Source organism: Ischnura elegans, chromosome 3 (assembly GCF_921293095.1).
Source record: "Ischnura elegans chromosome 3, ioIscEleg1.1, whole genome shotgun sequence".
NCBI classification, from domain to species: domain Eukaryota; kingdom Metazoa; phylum Arthropoda; class Insecta; order Odonata; family Coenagrionidae; genus Ischnura; species Ischnura elegans.
Window position 1 is genome coordinate 87,432,879 of NC_060248.1, and position 18,753 is coordinate 87,451,631.

The window sequence follows — 18,753 nt, forward strand, 5'->3', positions numbered from 1 at the left end:
CCCTCTCCCCAAATCCGCCTATGAGTGACGACAATATTTCTCTTAAAAAAGAACTTTTTTCACATGCAATAACTGTTGTAAATGACATGACCTTCTAAATGGACAGGTCAAGAGTTTTTACGGTAAGGCGCAATCATTTGAGGGGTGAAGATATGGTTGTTATGACGATTAACCAGGAGGCGAGGGAATTCCAACAGTATGAGAATGACAAGAGCAATGCCGTAGCCAGAAAACTATCGTAGTATTCATCTGGGGGAAGGGGTACATTTACGGGAGGATTTTGGAAAGGAAATACTTAAGATCAGGGGCGCAGATAGGAATTGAGGCTAGGGGGGTTTTAGGCACAACTAATACTGGGGAGTAAGGGGGATTGGAATATCCAACAGGGGAAGCGGGAGGTGCGGGGGCCCTCCCGCAGAAAATTTTAAGATAAATGGTTCAAAATAGTAAGTTTTACGGCCTTCTGAGGGATATTTTTATAATCCTTATATTATTCTATAAGTAATGTTAGTCCAATTAAGTAAAATGGATTAAACTTTAAAAATTCTCTGAGCTCTTGGGGGGGGGGGGGGGGTTTATTCCCCAAAACCCTCCCTCGCTGCGCCACTGCTTAAGATCATGTTTCCCCGAACATATCGCAGGATTTCGGACCCCCTCACTCCCTGCTCGCTACGATCTTGCAAGAGATAAGAGGGGGTACGTTCCCCGCAGCTGAACCCACACCTGATCATGTAAAATATTTGTATTTTATATAAATATAAATGTTTAATATAACGTATATATTTATATATATTTAACGTTATATAATTTAAAATACTTATTATTAGTTATTCACCCCTCATTTGAACTTGAACTCTAATATTCCCTCTTCTAGACGAATTTCCACGATGCTTTTCGAAATTCCTGTTGCATTTGAGGAGCTAAGGGGAATATATTATACATACTAGATAGAATGGTAATTTTTTTTCGACCCCCACTTAGCTTCCCTTTGCCCCTATCCTGGATCCGCCACTGCTTTACGTTAAAATAACAGTTAATATCGATGCGAGGGACAAGCTCAAAATAATTGTTAACTATAATTGTAAACGTCTGCCGAAAGACCAGGAGTTCAATTCCTATTTTATTTTTTTCTGTAAAAGCAGCAAATTAAATATTTAGCAAGCTAAAAACTGATTGATAAATATTATGAACACGGGCCTTTGTCTTCAAGAGGACGCCAATAAAAAGAAGAGCTTAGGTGCCCGAGCCTTGCCTACGAGTGTAAAGGCCGCTATCAGCCGCTATACACGGCGAATGATCACGTGATCATTCACAGGATCCTACGAGCAAAATAGACGCTCTAATTTTCACTGTATGATCATTCGATTGACGGTTAATTCGCAAATTTTTCCGCGAACGGCGAATGATTTCGTTCGCATGATCGTTCACCGTGTATAGCGGCCGTAAGACCGGTAATGAGTCATATCTATTTTGTCATTAAAAGACAAAAATAAGCGATAAAGGTTAAGGGAAACTAAATTTACCCGATAGATCAAATTATCACAATGTGTTAACCAGCGTGTTGATCAGACCCGTACAGTTCCTCGGTTGTAATTAATTATGCAGCTACATAAAAATAAGAGCTCCACACATCCAAGCCTTATCCTGCTGCGACGGACCGAGTGGTATTAAATCGTTTGCCATGGTCTCTTCTGAACCTTCCTATCAAAACTTGCATAATTATTTAGCCGTTTTCACCAGAAATTAATTTAGTCCTGTTCATAACTGTTAAGCGATCGGACGATGCCAACGAGGGCACGAAAATAACTCGTCGACAAGACTAACGACCCAGTAAAGGTAATAGATAACCCAAAGATCATTGCAGGGACAATTACCCATGATTGTGGATGAAATGAAGGATGCCCACTTCTAGCTCACGTTATATATCTTCCAGATTTTTTAAATAGGCGGGAAGTGGAGACCCGAAAATTTAGAGTTACTGCAAATGGTACTCGACGACTCGATAGATGTGTAAGTATACAGCGACATAATTACAGTTCATCCATTCATTCCCTAAATGAGATCATTATCCAAACAAAAATTTGAAGCACAACATCACCATCATAATTCAAGAGTATTCCGCATCAGTATTAGCAAGTTACATGGTTATGTACCACAGCCAACGATGTTTCAGCGAGAAATTGGGTAACTCAGATTTAGGATCGCTTTACTTTCAACCCTTCAGGCAAATTTCTTCTTATCAGAGACAATGCACTCGTTAGGTATATTATGTTTTACATACTAAGTTGTAAATGCTACGGGACCAACTACAAAAAAAGTCACCTTGATGATGTTAATGCTCCTACAATATGGATTTCTTACGTTTATCCCCAATTATTTGGCCGCGTAGTAAACACAAACTAACATCGTAAGTTTTGGATTACATACCTCGCAAACATCTTGCAGATATGCAAGATAAATAAAAGATTTGTTTCCCTCTATCGTCAATAATGAACACTATTTATCAGCGGAGAAGCCACGCCTGAATAATTACTGAACCGAGCACCATCTGTCGGCGTTATGCGCAAGCTAGTGTGAGGACGCGTAGCACCGTAATAAATGCATAGCAAAAATATGCCCATGACTTGATTAATAATGGTTTTTTTTTGTGCCCCAAGTTTCGAAACGTTTAACAAGAGTCATTGTGTCCTGTTGCTAATGATGGATTGATTTAGCGGAAAGTTCACCGTGAGAGTTACCTCATGGATCCAAATACATTTGGTGTTTACATAGATAATTCTCTCCGAAGACTAGCCTTCTCAGCGACGAAACAGGGGTCAATGGTTGACAAGATGAACTAGTTAGTTGCGTCATAGCCCAGAGTTGAGCCCATGAGGCATAGTGGCCATTGAGAACTTGTCGTGAGGATGATAACTAAACCTAGCATCACTTTCTAACTGGTGCAAGCGAAGATATAACCTAAAATGGTAAGCTGTCAAAATTTGGCCGTGCGTTGTGCAAATCAGGTCATGGTGCTGATACTTATATTGCGAATTTTGTTTTCCCTCATTAGGTGTACTAATGTGTAAGCATTTCATTATTTAGTTTGATAATGCTTAAATAACTTCTGTGGAAGTCATCACAGTAGATTTAAAGGCTGAATTTAAGTGATTTGTCATTGTAAACTTGTTTATTAGCTTTCTGTCAAATGGTAATGCATGTGTTTATTTGTGAGTAACGGATCTATCTTGTTGGAGAATGAACGTAATAAGCATTTTCACTCTATGATACGTATTTAATGTTGGTTGATTAAAAGTAACTTAACGATGTTAGGTGTTTACATATTTCGGTTTTGTTGAATGCTTAAGTGGAATTGGTGGTATCATGTTTCATACTTGTCAGCCAATTCTTTATGATACTCACTATTCACTTGTATTTACTATAGTGTTTGTTTTCTGTGTAATCATCACACTAGCTCATACATATCTTCTTTCATGCTTGAGGATTTCGATGGATTGAAGTCATTATGCTTTTGAGCGATGATGTTTGGATTTTGGTTTTGTGTGAAGCACTTCAAATTATAAGGTGCTTATAAGAAATGAACTACTCCCTTAAGTTATGAGGTCGTTATTGTTACACGGTGAGAGGCCTAATGGTGGAGATGGGGAAACTTTTCATTTACTTCAGTCATTTATTTCTGTTTTATATTTTGATACATGTGAGAATCGTTTTTGGATCTTAATATGTCTCCTAATGTTTAGGTCTTTGGTCAACATAAGGATGTGACCAGTTACTTAAGTTGGACAAAATGTGATTCAGGTCAGTGTCTGTGTTAAATATCACATTTATCTCTCTACATGATTAGTTTCCAATTTTTCAGTCAATTATCATATGAAAACTTGATTCTGTAAGAGAATACTGTTTTCATTTACTTTTAAATGTAATATTTTTGAACGATGAAATTGAAAAATATCTGTGTATCTTATGTGATAATGCATTTATTTCAATCATTGTGAGTTAATGCTCATGGTGGAAATGTGTCACTTTTTTCCAACGAAACCTATTGTAGATAGTTCTCTTAAGATTGTTATTATGATTTACCATTTAATTGGTGTTTTATGTGTGATTATTACGAAGTGGAGGCATTGAAATTAAATGTTCATTCATATCTATTACAGCTTTATTTGGCTCCTTACTACGTGGACATTACGGGGATATTGTGTAAAAATTTAACACCCAAATAGAGGGGAAACCCATGGGCATGGAGTTAATACTCCTGCCCTATATACCCTGTGTCATGGCCTTTCATTGGTTCCTACTTCTCTGCATGGCTCCCAGCATTTCTGCCGAGGCCTCAGGTATGTTCTGTGTTTTTTATTTGTCTGGAAATATAGCCTTTTCATTATGATACAGCGTGCATATTCTTTTTGATGCTATTTGCCTCTTCAATCAAAACCTGTTTTCATTTACTTTTAAATGTAATATTTTTGAACGATGAAATTGAAAAATATCTGTGTATCTTATGTGATAATGCATTTATTTCAATCATTGTGAGTTAATGCCTGTTGTATTCAAAGGGTGGAACATTTATGAATTCTGATATGCCTTATGAAGTAATCAAAATAACTCGTAAATACTTTTTAGTGTAGGCGATGTTATATTATTCTGCTGAGTTTTGTTTTCTCAGTATGATGTATTTTATTTTATTGTACTGATGGTTTTGCTCATTTTGACATTACAATCCCATATAGAGGTCTCAGTGGATTCTCTTTATTACGTTTTCTTTGTGCTTCATCTCATGTTCTATTAAATTGGTGTTGATTTTTTGTTTATAAATGGAATAAAACTAACATTAATTATTTAGTTAAGCTCATAAATACTCTTGTTTTAGAAAACTTTCTAAAAAATAAAAAAAGTAATTATACACAAGATGTGATTTTGATATGCTGGGAAAATGTGATTATGTTTATTTTTCAATTTTTATAATTGGTTCTTCATACTGAGGTGATGTCTTGATGGTTTTCTGATTGTGGTACCTATGCTTGAGACAAAATCAGTTGAAGTGGTTTATGCTTTGTGAACCAGTTGATCTTGCCCGTGGTTATTTGTAAATAAATTGCCGTTTCACTTATTTTTATCAGATCCAGTGCTGTGTGTTGTGCAGTCACCTTTGGAGACTCCGTATTTCACACCCTGGCTTACAATTCCTCGGCCAGCCCTTGGCTGCTCGTCCCCTTATCGACTCAGGATTGAGGACAAAGCCACTACGGAAGTCCATGTGCTTCACTTGGTGCACTTTGGGGAGGGAGCTGAAAAAGAACCCGAGTCCCAAGCTTCCTCCCCTATAACTCAGGAGGCAACCAGACACCAAAGATGTAGCCTCTGTGCCAACAAAAGAAACAACCGCAAAAATAAGCACGTGAGTATAGCGTGGAATAGTGTTCACAGTCAACTGAATTACTATAATTTGCATGATAGCTTCAGCCTGGAAAATTAATTTGCCATGGTCCTGAAATGTTTTCTTTTATTTATGCTGTGTAAGTCCATGGAAAAACCTCTAATGCTCTGCCAACTGTAGACTTTGTGTACCATTACCCTCTTCATTATTAAGCTCTAATCCAGAGTGAAAGTCTTTGCATGCATTGTTTATCCACATTTATCGTTTTATTTTTGAGGCTCTGGTTTGTTCCCTATGTTAAAAATGTGAAAGTTATCCAATTCAGCATTTCCACATTCTGTGTTTTTTTTGCATTGATGGTCAAAAATTTTTATGATAAAGTATATTCTTGGCAGTACAGATGTAATCATTTGAATGCATTTTCCTCAATAGCAGTTTTAAACTAATGGTTATATGGTGTGTAATGCCATCGAAATTGTCAACATTTTCCCCAGAGAGAGGGACTAAAAAAGGGAGAAAGAAAGAATGTGGCATTCTGCACCATATGCGTGCAACAACAGTTTTATTCAAACAGTTTTATTCAGCTGCTGATCAGAATTGACAGCTGAATAAGGCAATTTCATATCATCTCTATTATTTTTATACTCAGAATGTAAACAATTTTTCAAAATGAAATGTCTTTATTAAACCTGTCTTTAATAATGCAATGGCAATGATTTTTTGAGGACAAAGCCATCTACACCTCACTTTGCAGAAGAAAATTGTAAAGATTCGTTGAGACCATTGAGAAATGCTCAAACATGGAATTAATAATGTTTATAACCATCCACAGTTACATTCTGACTGGGAATGTTTTAAGGTTATTGCTATTATAAATTTCTTGAAATGTCATACACTATCATGAGGTTATGCAGCGGTTTTGAACCATTCATGCAAACTAGTTTTCTGACTCCGTGATCTTGCAGCCACTGGTGTATAGTTTTTGGAAACCAAGTATTTCCATGCATGAATGAGCATTACAAGCAATAGGAATATGATTACAATCACGTTATAACTGCTAAAAAGATCACGGTGGGGAAAAGAAAGCTTTAAATTATTCGAGAAAGCTATCAAAAATAACTGACAATGTGTGTAAATAATAGTAGAATGTTTGATTTACATGGTAATAATAAATTACAAGAAATTAAAATAAAAGTTTGAATTATCAGTGTTTTTTTTATTATTTGTGCCGCCTCTCTCCATCATTAACCCGGATAGTCAGGAGTTTGCTGTAATAGGATCCGAGTACAGGTTTAAGTATAGTAATGAACCCCATAAACCAGTTCCATCATGTTTTCTTGGTATGATGCTTTGGTGTTTTCTGGGCTTCCACCACGTTGTTTAATGTCTGATGATTATTGTTTTGCTGGCAATTGGCCAGCATCTTCTTATTGGAAGTGGAGTTAGATGGGGAATGTGATATTCATGTAATGTATTGTGGTTGTTGTTTTTGTTGGGTGTCGTTTTTTATCCAGGTTTGTTATGATTAGCTGTAGTCATATTTGGGGGAGAAAGTTCGTTCCTTGAAATAATCTCTTTGAAGTGTTGCAGATAGGGAGGCAGTTCTTTCCCATGAAGCTCCTTGGTGCTGTAGCATTTGGTCTTTCAAATAGGCGTAAAGTCCTTCTCGCTCACTACTTTATGTTAAAACTCAACTGTAGAGTCTTGTAATGTACTGATAAAGAAGTAACAGGAATACTTAGTGCTGAGTGCAAATATGCCATATTTCTATTTCAATTTAACAACGTTTTAGTCTCTGAAGGGTGAAATATTATGGGAATGTGATGGCCTTTTCAGTGGATCCCTTGGGTACCCATGGGAGGGTCCAGTGTTCTAGTCCAAACTGACAGTTGTAGATACATTTTCTCAAAATGGCAAGGTAGCCCTGATAAAAAGAACACCCCCTCCCATCATATTTAATATTACATACATGTGACCTTCTCAAGTGTGAGTTCTATCATCACCTAACCAAGGTTTGGGTTTGAATGCAGAGTGGTTGATAAGGGTTTACGTAACTGCTTTAAAAAGGCTGTTGAATGAAATGATGTTACATATATTCTATTTACTTCATGCTTGTGGGTGATCTTTCGTGAGAGTCCGGAGAGTTCTTTGTTTTGCAAATGGGGTAGGGGTAGTATCGAGAGATAGAGGGGGAGGAATTTAATGTTGCGGAATGTATATAGTCGCCCTAGTTTGTCACTGAAAGTGCGAGAGTCATGGGTAGCCACAGGTATTTTGGCCGCATTGCCAAGAGACAATATACCTACTCATTTGGAAGGTATCAAGGATAATCCTTTCACAGAAGCCCATGACATTATCAGCTACCACGTTGAATGAGACGCAGTTGGTGAACAGCATGCAAAGACATACAAGGAGGATGCGTGAGGTTTGGCAACACTGTTCCACAATCAGATTTACGATGTAAACTCAACGGAGGTCTGAGATCGACTGACTGAGTTCACGGCTGCTATTTGCTGATTGGCAAAGGGAAAGTCGTGTGTTGAGAAACTTTCCCTCCCCTCACCTCCACTTGTTTCAGCCACACCAGCTCACCCACAAAGATAAAGTGAAGAGAGAATAAATTATTGTCCTTCATTTGTCTATCCTTTGTCTTACATTTTTCTTTATTTATGGATTTTATTATTGTAATCTGTGTCTATAATGGACGTGTTTTATAAAATCATAATTATGTACGTTTTCTTTTCCAGAAATTTAATTCTGCCTCAAACTCGCATCTACCTCCAGTCGACATGACAATGAATGGACTGTGGTGGGATTGGAATGGTGCAGACGATGGGACGCCTGCTACCCTTCCTCCTCCTGTCTCTCTCTCCACTTTGGTGCTCGTCCTCTATGCTGACTATCCTATCAAGTGGAGATTGCATGCCCTCGCACTACCACAGACCTCAAAGCTCATCATTCAGGCAAGTTATCTCTTTATTAAGCACTGTACTGGTGCACCATTTTAGTTATTTAGAACAGGGTTCCCACTCAACCGTGAAATCCTTAAAACCGTGAATAAGCTGTGAATTTCGTCTACCGTGAAAAAACTTGGAAATAGCCGTGAATTTCGTCTTGAAACCTTTTAAAAATCTCTCAAACTAGATTGTAGAGCAACAAAAGACGGGTTAAAAGAATAAAAAACCATATTTCAATCATGTTTCAAGGTCATTAACGTGCAGGCAATGTCCACGCATTTACCTGCACACGTGTATTCCAAAGCGCAACTATTAATTGGTCCATGTGCCATGACAGCGCATTGACCTTAAGCCTGCAATTGGAAGACGTTAACCCTGGAAAAAAATCAGGCACTTCTTCACTTCCCTGCCACCTTGCTCTCTCCATTTTCCCACTCACGCCCTTTTAGCCGGACATGAATTTTGCTAACGATAGGTGACGTCATGAGAGATAGCACTGTCATTGCTGCGTTTGCATTCAAGGCATCTGTTGTGTTTTCTACATTTTTAGTTAACGTGTGGCTGATGATTGTTACGTGATCAATATTTCTGCCTAAAATGCCCTATGTACAAACTGTGAATTCGATGACAATTAGACAGTGAAAACCTGGAAAAAATCGTGAATTTTATTATGTAGTTAGAGTAGGAACCCTGTAGAAGTGATCTTCTTGTTAGCAAAGCCTTGATTCCACATTCTCTTCTCAATCTATAAGCTCAAAATGATCAGAAAATCAATTGGAGTTAAGGAGTGATTGTGCCCCTCCAGTCAGGTCTTCTAAAATTCAAATACTTGATTATTTGGCAAATTTTGGATGCTGTGAGTTCTTTTTTGCTCAGTTTTAATGAGACAAGAAATCAGGAGCATGCTACAAAAGACCATCGTTGTGGTTATGAGTCAAAACGATAATGCAAATATTATGACTGGTTGGCAATCTATAGTCAAAATGAGTACGATTAGCATGGAAAAAAATTATGGCCAAAAAGTCCCTTCTATATTATTTATGTTGTTATTTACAATACACATGTATTCAGAGCGATGCACAAGTGCCGTACTTGATGGCATATAAGACGCACTCCTCATTTCAGTATGGCACGAAAAATAAGAAAAAAGTCCACTTGAGTGTCCAGCTCTTTAATCACTTGAGTTAGTTCCTTTTAGATCTTAATGCAATTGCATAAATCAAAGTGAGATATCAGATGAGCTTGATTGTATTTTTACTATCTTGTTCTTTATGCATCTCATTCAGTGTCTATTCCCTCATTCCCTTATTTTTTGAGGAATTGTTATGGTGAAAAGATGTTTTTGATATGCCATCAAAGACTGTAGTTGAATAAACAAATGTTGGTCACCCTTTTTAATAAGGATGAGTCGGTTCTTAAATGGACGACCACAAGAAGTGAGTGAAAATAATTTCACTAAAGATACAAATTAGCAGGAAAGCTCTGTGAAGAAAAAACTTAAGATCGTCTTTATAATTTTATTTGCCAAGCAAAAAGTTTAAATAACACGTTGTTAAAGAATGCATGATCGATCAATATACCACATTGCATCAGGCAGCCACTGGTTCTTTCTCCTGGTTTTGATTGATTAAAATTCAACATTTTTACCCTGTCTGGGTCTAATCTAGTCTTTTTTTTTGGCAGAAATATTGCCATCAACAGGCGTGCACTGAAAACAGTGGTGGTCGATATTAGTTTTGAAGGGCCACGTGGTATATGCTTAATTTGTTGTAACTTGTGTGTCAGTTCAAAATATATTCTGTATTCTACGATGTAGCTTAAAATTTTACCGAAATTGACAACTCATTTGCATGCTTTACTGTCAGTTCTTATAACCTCAACAATAACCTGCTCAACACGCCGGTACAGCGACACCATGGATAAACTCAGCAGCTGTGAGCTAACGCAAAATTGTAATGCAGTGTTGCATTTTGCAGGGAAAACAATACCTTTCAATGCCTTGCATAGATTTATTAACTTACAAACAAGCTCTTGGAACGCATGCTGTTTGTATGTGGAAAAATTACTGTATAAGTAAATGGTTCATTCGTAAGACCACTTTCAGACAAAACGATTTTCCTCCATCGGCTGTTCACAGCACGGCACTCGGTGTTGCAGAGAGTCGTCTCCGGTCGTATCATCTGAAATCCGCCTGAATTTCACGTGAATAGCTGCCGACGAAAAGGCGGTTGATCTAAAAGCGGACCCAATATAGCATTTTGGGATAATGTCCTTGCCTGCTGAAGGATACAGGTTTTGCATTCCTCCTGGGTAGATGGTATTCAGGGCATGGATGTCCGTGATGTCAACAAACTGGTGCAGCCCAAGGGTTAAAGTAGTTTATAATCGCCGATTTCTTCGGCATAGTGATTGTCTTTCATGAAATCACATTCAAGTAACTTATCATAACAAAATGGGCAAATAATCACAAAACAATGTAAGGCAGTATTTTGATTACATGGGTGTATAGTGCTGATGGCAAATACTTGCTGTACTGTCTCATAGGAAGTGGAGGACAGCTGCAGGAAAAACATTTAGAGCTATAGTGAAAAGTTTAATGTTGACAAACTTTCTGCCAGTGTGAGTGGAACTTCTCAGCCAGCATATGCATCAAAGCTGCTTGAAACAACTAGGGAGAAATATGCCTCATGCCATTTTCGAATGGCATATCAGAGGCTGTCATTAAAACAAACATTTTATTTGACAAAGTGGACAATCTAATTGTTAGGAGATGGTTAAATGAATATGTCGAAGGTTTGTTTTTACTGATATAATTTAGCTGTTGCACTGGCCTATTTGTAAGTGAAATACAGTGGAACCTCGTTAAAGCGAGTACGGGCTATAGCGACACCCCCGCTATTACGAGAGATAGCCGATGCACCGTCAATTGACCCTATAATAAGCGTGTTAAAAATTCGTTTTTACGAGGCCCTTTCGGTGTTGGCTCTCGCCATAGCGAGGGTTTCACCGCCGGAAGACTTTCATCAAGACTCCTTAACCTCTGTAATTGCTAGCGATCTGTTAGAAATGAAGTTAATGGAGTGCTCAGTCTCAAATTTATGTGGTAAACTGTCGTTCGATAAATATAATGATTGACGAAACAATGCTTTGCGTGATTTTTATTCAGTGCGGCGCTTATAAATTGTTTGAATAGTTAGTCGTTATTTGAGTGAGGAAATTTAGTGATGCAAAAAAACATCGCCTTTCATATGGATTTATGCTTAAGTTTATCGGATAGATGTTTATCTGTCGCTGCACCACTCCTGTTCCTGTATATCTGTTCGCAACAGGTATATTGGCTATTATTTGCTCCACCTCCGGTAAAGCGACAATTCGCTATAGCGAGTGTTTATTAGTGCACCGTGGGGTGTCGTTATATTGAGGTTGCACTGTATTTATTTTTACAGTATTTTTGAATTCAAAGCTCTGCCAATGAAGATGATGGTATGTTAATTCAAGTGATAGAACACTTGTTGCATATTATGGGGATTTGGTTTACAGTCCTCGTCAAGAGAAATGATTTTTTTCTCTGTGGAATTTTTGCACTAGCACTTTTGGGGGTCTCTGTAAAGTACACATTTGGCTTTTCCCTATCCATGAGATGATGTCAGATGGCTCGGAGACAAAAGAGCCTTTTAGGAATCATTGCCAGAGCTTGACCACCAAGCCAAATGAGATGTCTACCTTGGTGGTTTTGACTTGAGGGGTTTTTGAAATGAACGATGAAGTAAAAATGACACATTCGTGAAAATCAAAGGTAGATTCTGCAATTCATTAGAGTGTTTTACCGTGGGTTATGTTGATTAGATTCAAAGCCTAGGTCATATTTATGTTACACTAATTGTTTTTTTTTTACAATAAGTTCAGTATAAGTTTAATTTCTGATTGGAAACAGGTCACTTCCATGTATTTCAACTTGTGTGTAGATGTCATTTAACAGTGAGATTTGTTGCATTAGGTATTTGTTCATATTTTTTTCCAGAGGAAGTGCATGGGACTAGGGTGATAGCTCCATAATATGCAAGTTTCTGAACTCAATTGTTGAGGCCTTCACTTTGTAGAATTCCATATTTAATGTTTGGAAAGGAAATTGCTTAGCTTTTCTACAAAACACACTCTTTATTGCCGACTAGTTTCGGTTACACTGTACCATTATCAAGACTAGTGATAAGTACCACTGTACCATTATCAAGACTAGTCTTGATAATGTACCACTGTACCGTGGGACTAGTCTTGATAATGGTACAGTGTAACCGAAACTAGTCGGCAATAAAGAGTGTGTTTTGTAGAAAAGCTAAGCAATTTCCTTTCCAAACATTAAATGCAAGTTTCTATTGTATTCCATTATTGCTTTTTTTACTTTTTTAATGGGGAAGTATGGATGCTTCAAAATTTGTTTTGGAATTGGTTAAGTTGAAATCTTGTAATCAATAAATGAAATCAGTGGGCTTCTCACTCTGTAGTGTTATTATCTCTGGAACTCCTATAATTCCCGACCATTATTATTTTTCACTTTGTAGTATAGTGGTAGTATCATACTCACAGTTTTATGGTAGCAATGAATAAATGTTAATGAGAGTTTAATTTTTTTAATTTCAGGTAACTGAAGACTCCGTAGTGGAGAGTAATTTTCCTGTTCAAACACTTACAGCCAATTGGGCAAACAAATCTGAAGTTCTACAGTATGTGCAAAGCCATTATGGTGCAATTACCTCTTTTACTGAAGTGAATGGTGCTAATCAAATCGATCTCAAAGTTGGTTATGGTGAGTACACAAATGATGCCTGCAAAGATGATATCTCTTGCTTTGGTGATGGTGATCTTTGAATTTTACTCTGCATATTACATGTGAAATGTTGTATCATAACTTTTTGTGTGATTTCAAATAAGAAGAAAACATTTGTATTAATAATTAATAAAAATTAATATAAGTATAATTTTTATCCTATTTACAGCCACTGCCGGTTTTAAGGAATGCAACACCAATTCTTCGAAGAAAAGCTCAGTGGTGTCAGCATCATTGGCAGTGAAGCAGAAAACTGAAGGCTGCTTTCATGAAAATTATATTGGATACAATCCATGGTAATTTTTGGCGTTATTAATTTTCATTTGTTCTTCAATGTGCTTTGAATCCCCACAGTGTTTTATTCATTGAAATCATTGTCAATGCTATTTCTATCTTATTCCTATTGTTGTGTAATGACCTCCCCCTGTGCTATGTCTTCCATATTTCTCTGTCGTTGGTTTATTGATAGTGAGTGAAAAGTTGGACAGATGTCACTCTTGGTCTTGGACAGCAGAAAGCAAGTTGGGAGTGGATCATAATTGTTTGAGTTGATTTCTCTGTCACACGTGTACCCCCGATTTTAACACGAGAAGGAATATATATCGATTAGCTTTATTGCCAAATGTAATTAATATTGCATCAAGTATTTTAAAAAAGCTTCCCTAGCTGTCATTCACCAAGGGTTTCCTGAATCAGGTGGAGAAGCTCTATCTCAATTGCCGAATATTTGGCATTTTTATATAGCCATATACTGTATTTCTCCTAATACAGTCCCCCTCTGATTATAGTCTCCCCCCCCCCTATTTTTGAGGCTTCAGTTTTGGGAAAAGTTAAAAAAATACGTTTGAATTATGTCCCCCTCTTTACTTTTACCACGGGCATTTTTGGAAAAAAGGGGGGGACTATATTCAGACATATACGATATGATATTTCCCTAGCTGCAGATATTTCAAGTCATGTTCAAGCTGTGTCATGCTTATTGAATATGATCTATGGAAATTTCAACCGTCTAATTTACGGCCACGGATATTTGGATCATTTATCAAGGCCGAGTCACGTGCAGACACTGTCCATGCATTTATCTGCACGCGTGTATTCGAAGAGCAGTTATTGGTCCGTGTGCCATGGCGACATATTGACCTTAAGCCTGTGATTGGAAGACAGGTATCCGGTAAAGTTTTCGTTAACCCTGGCAAAAAATCAGACACTTCGTCACTTCCCTGCCACCCTGCTCCCTCCATTTTCCCACTCTCAACCAGGCCCTGCATTTTGCTAACGATAGGTGACGTCATGTGATATGGCACTGTCATTGCTGTGTTTGCAGTCACGGCGTCTGTTTTGTTTTTTAAGGTGTAGTTTATCTGGGGCCGATGATTGTTATGTGATCAATATTTCTGTCTAAAGTAGCATATCAATAGACCGTGAATTTGACGACATTCAGACTTTGAAAACCTGGAAAAAACTGTGAATTTTATAATTTAGTCAGAGGGAGAACCCTGTCATGCTATCTCTACTTCCACTTCCCCCATTGCCTTCACTTCCACTCATCTGCTTCCACTATTCCCTTTCTCTCCTGTTGGACCTTGACTAGTAACGGCATAAACATACCGAGTGTCCGAGAGCCATATTCAGCTGCATGCAAATCCATGGCAATAATTGCGCTTTTACGATATGAAGTATACATTTAATGATTGTGGATGAAAATTTTATTAATTAATGATAGATTAACCATTGAAGAATCTTCTAAAATTACTCAAGAGATTTTTTTCCTAACACAGATCAATGTCTGCAATGCTAGATCAGACGTCCAAGTAAACTTGAAACGTTCCTTGTCAGCAAGTAAATAAATTCAATTCTACTATTGTACACCAGCTCCTGAGATTGTACTTCATTTTTCTAATTCTATGGCCAAAAGAATATTCACTGGCTGGGAAATTTTTTGTTTTCCCATTTAAACACATTGAAATATTTCTAAGTTCAATGAAATCACTTTTTCATAAAGATGTTTGATCTTTTCCCTTCTCGTTGGCTTAATATATGGGTAATCCCTTGAAAATCTGAAACTTAAGGGAAAATGCTCAGTAGATTATATTTTGTGTCGGTGAATCAGTCAATCAGTGAGTGTTTTGTTAGTTATAATTGTATTGATGTCCACTTATATTCTACTCGCTGCTTTCCAGGGATGTCTATGTTGTCGAGCTGAATCCAAACCTCAGAAGGAAGAGTGGAATGGAATGGGAGGGTGAGACTGTGGATGATGGTGGGGACATCTTGGATAGCAGCTCAACTACATCCCCTTACCCTACCTTGCATCCTGTGGCTGTACTGCTGGAGGGAGAAGGTCCAGTTCCTGTTCCTAGGAATGTCACCCTTGTTCTAAAATCTGGATCCCCTATCCGGTGGAGATTTGGTGCAAGTGGTGTTGATGGCAGCATTGTAGTGGTTGTAAGTGAAGTTTTTTCCCAAGAAAAGAAGTTTGAAAAATCATGAAAGAAAACTTTGTATGCTATTCTATAATCTCCGAAGCTATAAGTATTTGAATTTTAAGAATATATTTAGATGGAAAGTTTATAAAAGATCACGCCTTAAATATGAATGTGACCAAATTAGAGCTGATTAGGCTGGTTTTTTGTCATTCACGTCCTGCCTAATTGCATGCTTAAAACAGTTTATTCCTGAAAAATGGATGTAAAAATAGTGGCTTCCATTCCGTATGGTCCGTAATGTTCAAGTATATGCCTATAAATTATGTTATTGTGTCAATTTAAGAAACTTAATGGCTAACTATAGGGTGACCTAGAAATTCCTAACAGCATATAATTTTGTTAGAATATTGATTCTGATTCTCTGATTGACCCCATTGCTCATTTTAAAGTGTTAATGTTAAAAAAAAAATATCATAGAAAAATGAAAAAAAAAAGAGCCATACCTTAAGGTGTTGGCTAGATGTTTGGAGCTGACTTGTTTTTAGGAAGTGCTACATTGAGCAAAGTCATTAAATTTTAGAGATATTTTATCCTTTTATTTTATTTGTATGCTTCAATTGTTATATTTATTCATCATAATTTTCAGAGCAATCAAGAGGTAGAAAATTGGGGTACTGCTGCAACATTTGCCTCTATTGCTGGAGGTATGGGCACAGGGAAGTCAACGTTTGGGTTCAAGAGGTCTAATGGCCTGGAAGTGAAGTCTCGCACACTGCCTGACAACATGGATGCCCTACTAGAACAAGTGGCTTCAGAATTTGGCCGTCCAGTATTGTATGCCAAAACGGCATCTGCGTCTACTCTCAAACTTCTGGTAGGCAATGGCCGGCACACCAAGGTGTCTGCTACAAGTGCACCCTCCAATAATGGCCATGCCCGTATGGCCCATGCTGACCCATGGTCTTCAACTTCTTCATCATCATTATTAGGTAAGATGCCAAGCACCAGTATGCATTGTCATTTCAGTCCTAAGTAGATTATATATGTTATACTCAAAGCATTCATTTGCATTTACTCTTGTCTTGTTTATACATGACTTTCCTCACCACCTTGTACAAATTTAAGTCATTTTTAATAGATTTTTGGTAAACATCAAATTTAGAGTGACCTGTATACGTTCTTCTTGCATTATTTCAACCATATTTCAAAACAGAGGGAGATTTTTCACTTTGATTGCTTGTTCACACATTTCTGAAAACTACTAAACAACTATTATGCATGTCACAATGGGATAAAAAAATTACTTTATGGAGGTTAAGTGAAAGAATTCAGTGGTACATGATGGGTACATGATGCCACCTATAATCCATCTCTTGGAAGATAATTTTTTCTAGTTTTTTAAATAATCTTTGTACATCAATTGCAGGTATTGAACCAAGTTCTGAGAAGAGTGGGAAAGCTATCAGCCATGGTGAAGAAGATTCCTCGCTATCTGCAATTGCTGCTCTGCAGAAGGCCATGAGTGTTAGTTGCGAGCAGAAAAAAATTGTTGTCAGTTTTCCACGCAGCCTTGCAGACTCCCTGGGAGTAGCTTGGATGTCATTCATTGATCCAACATGCAGTAGTAAAGTCAACAACACACACATTTGGCTGTCTACTCTGATAACTTCTTGTCGAAGTACAAGCAAGTCAGATGGAAGAAGTACATCATTCTCCAACAGTGTGAGTACTATATGCATCTTTTTATAATGGCAATGGCAAGGTTGAGTTGAAATCCATACCTGCTGTTCATGAGGTTCTAGATTTTAGACTTTCTCAGGACTATGTCTGCACGTGTTTTATCATGTAAGACCTGTTGCTTTGTGTTCCTTAGATCCTGGAAGATGAGAAAATGAGATGCTCTTTATCTCAGGGGTATATCTATGATCAGGATGTTCTGAGGCTTAAAAAAAATAGGAAAGATTACTTTTTGTAGTCTTCAATGTAAATGTTTACTTGATCTTACCAAATCACTAAAGATTGCTAAAGCAGGATTGGTAGCTTGGTGGTCGAAGGATCCATAATGCAATTGGGATGTCTGATTAGACTCAGTATGCAATGAAAATAGTTTGCGCACTAACTTCATTTCCTGGAAAGTGTAGAACCAGCAAGGTGTTTTTTCAAAAGCATATTCCAATATTGCGTGGTTCATTGTATATTTCCCGTGCTGGTAACACCAGTTTGCATGAGCTTCATTCTTGTATCAGGTGGCATGTGTGTGCAGAATAGATGAGCTGTAGTTGGATGACCATTATAGACTGTTGTAGGCTTATTCACACAGTCTATTTTTGAAGATGTGTGCTTACTAAAGTTAAAATGTATGGTAATCAAAAAATTGAGTTTCGTGCTAACAACTGGTCGAAACAAAGGAATCTCAATGCATCCATCTTAAGAGTGGAATTATTAGGAAAATGAGAATAAATCATTACACCCATCATTACTTTTACTCCTGGGGCCAAGTTTCTCTTTCCCATATAACCAAATAGGAAATGAATTATTACCTTTTTAAAAGTGTCAACAGTTCCTATTCTCTTGACATCGGGGTACCTGTTTTAGATTTATAAGGCACTCCATCAGCTTCAGTCTGTGTACCTTCATTGTAGCCAAGATAGGTTCCAACATGCATGAATAATAATAATAAACTTATTGTTTGAAATAAAAATGAAAGTCTAGGTTATCTGTTTTTCCAATTATTTGTACCGCATCTCCCCAGCATCTCCTTGGATAATAGGGAGTTTACTGTAGTGTAAAACCTGATTAAAAGTTTAAAAATCTAACTTCCTCTCTAAATCAACATCAGGCACCTTGTCTGTGGCATAAATAAACAAATGGTGGCACTTGTTTGTAATAAGCAACATGGGCGTACCCAGCAAGGGGCAGGGGGGCAGCTGAGAAGCCCAAGAAGCAAAAATCACGAAAAATGATATGTTTTAGTATAAGATATGTAACTAAAATAAAACTATTTTTTCAAGGAAATAATCTCATAGACTAATAAAGTGCTGTTATAATTTTTTTTTTAAATGTTGGTTTCATTCACCTTATCCATGCTAAAATGTCACAACTTGGCTTTCCCCCTCTAATTATGATCCTGGGTATGCCCTTGATAAGCAATATCTATTTGAATTGCAA

The 18,753-nt window shown here is 37.4% G+C and overlaps 1 protein-coding gene across 2 annotated transcripts in view; it reads left to right on the top strand.

Moving 5' to 3' along the window:
* The first annotated feature begins 2,579 nt into the window (after nucleotides 1-2,579).
* LOC124156119 overlaps nucleotides 2,580-18,753 on the top strand; it is a 38,218-nt gene continuing 22,044 nt past the window's right edge. Inside the window, exons 1-10 of one of the 2 annotated variants that reach the window (XM_046530452.1) lie at nucleotides 2,580-2,966; nucleotides 3,741-3,798; nucleotides 4,158-4,337; nucleotides 5,121-5,398; nucleotides 8,125-8,340; nucleotides 12,973-13,138; nucleotides 13,329-13,455; nucleotides 15,340-15,604; nucleotides 16,232-16,574; nucleotides 17,012-17,307. In XM_046530452.1, coding sequence (XP_046386408.1) covers nucleotides 4,235-4,337; nucleotides 5,121-5,398; nucleotides 8,125-8,340; nucleotides 12,973-13,138; nucleotides 13,329-13,455; nucleotides 15,340-15,604; nucleotides 16,232-16,574; nucleotides 17,012-17,307 — 1,794 coding nt within the window. In that variant the 5' untranslated portion in view covers nucleotides 2,580-2,966; nucleotides 3,741-3,798; nucleotides 4,158-4,234. The remainder of the gene's footprint in view (nucleotides 2,967-3,740; nucleotides 3,799-4,157; nucleotides 4,338-5,120; nucleotides 5,399-8,124; nucleotides 8,341-12,972; nucleotides 13,139-13,328; nucleotides 13,456-15,339; nucleotides 15,605-16,231; nucleotides 16,575-17,011; nucleotides 17,308-18,753) is intronic. The other variant, XM_046530453.1, reaches the window with a different exon arrangement.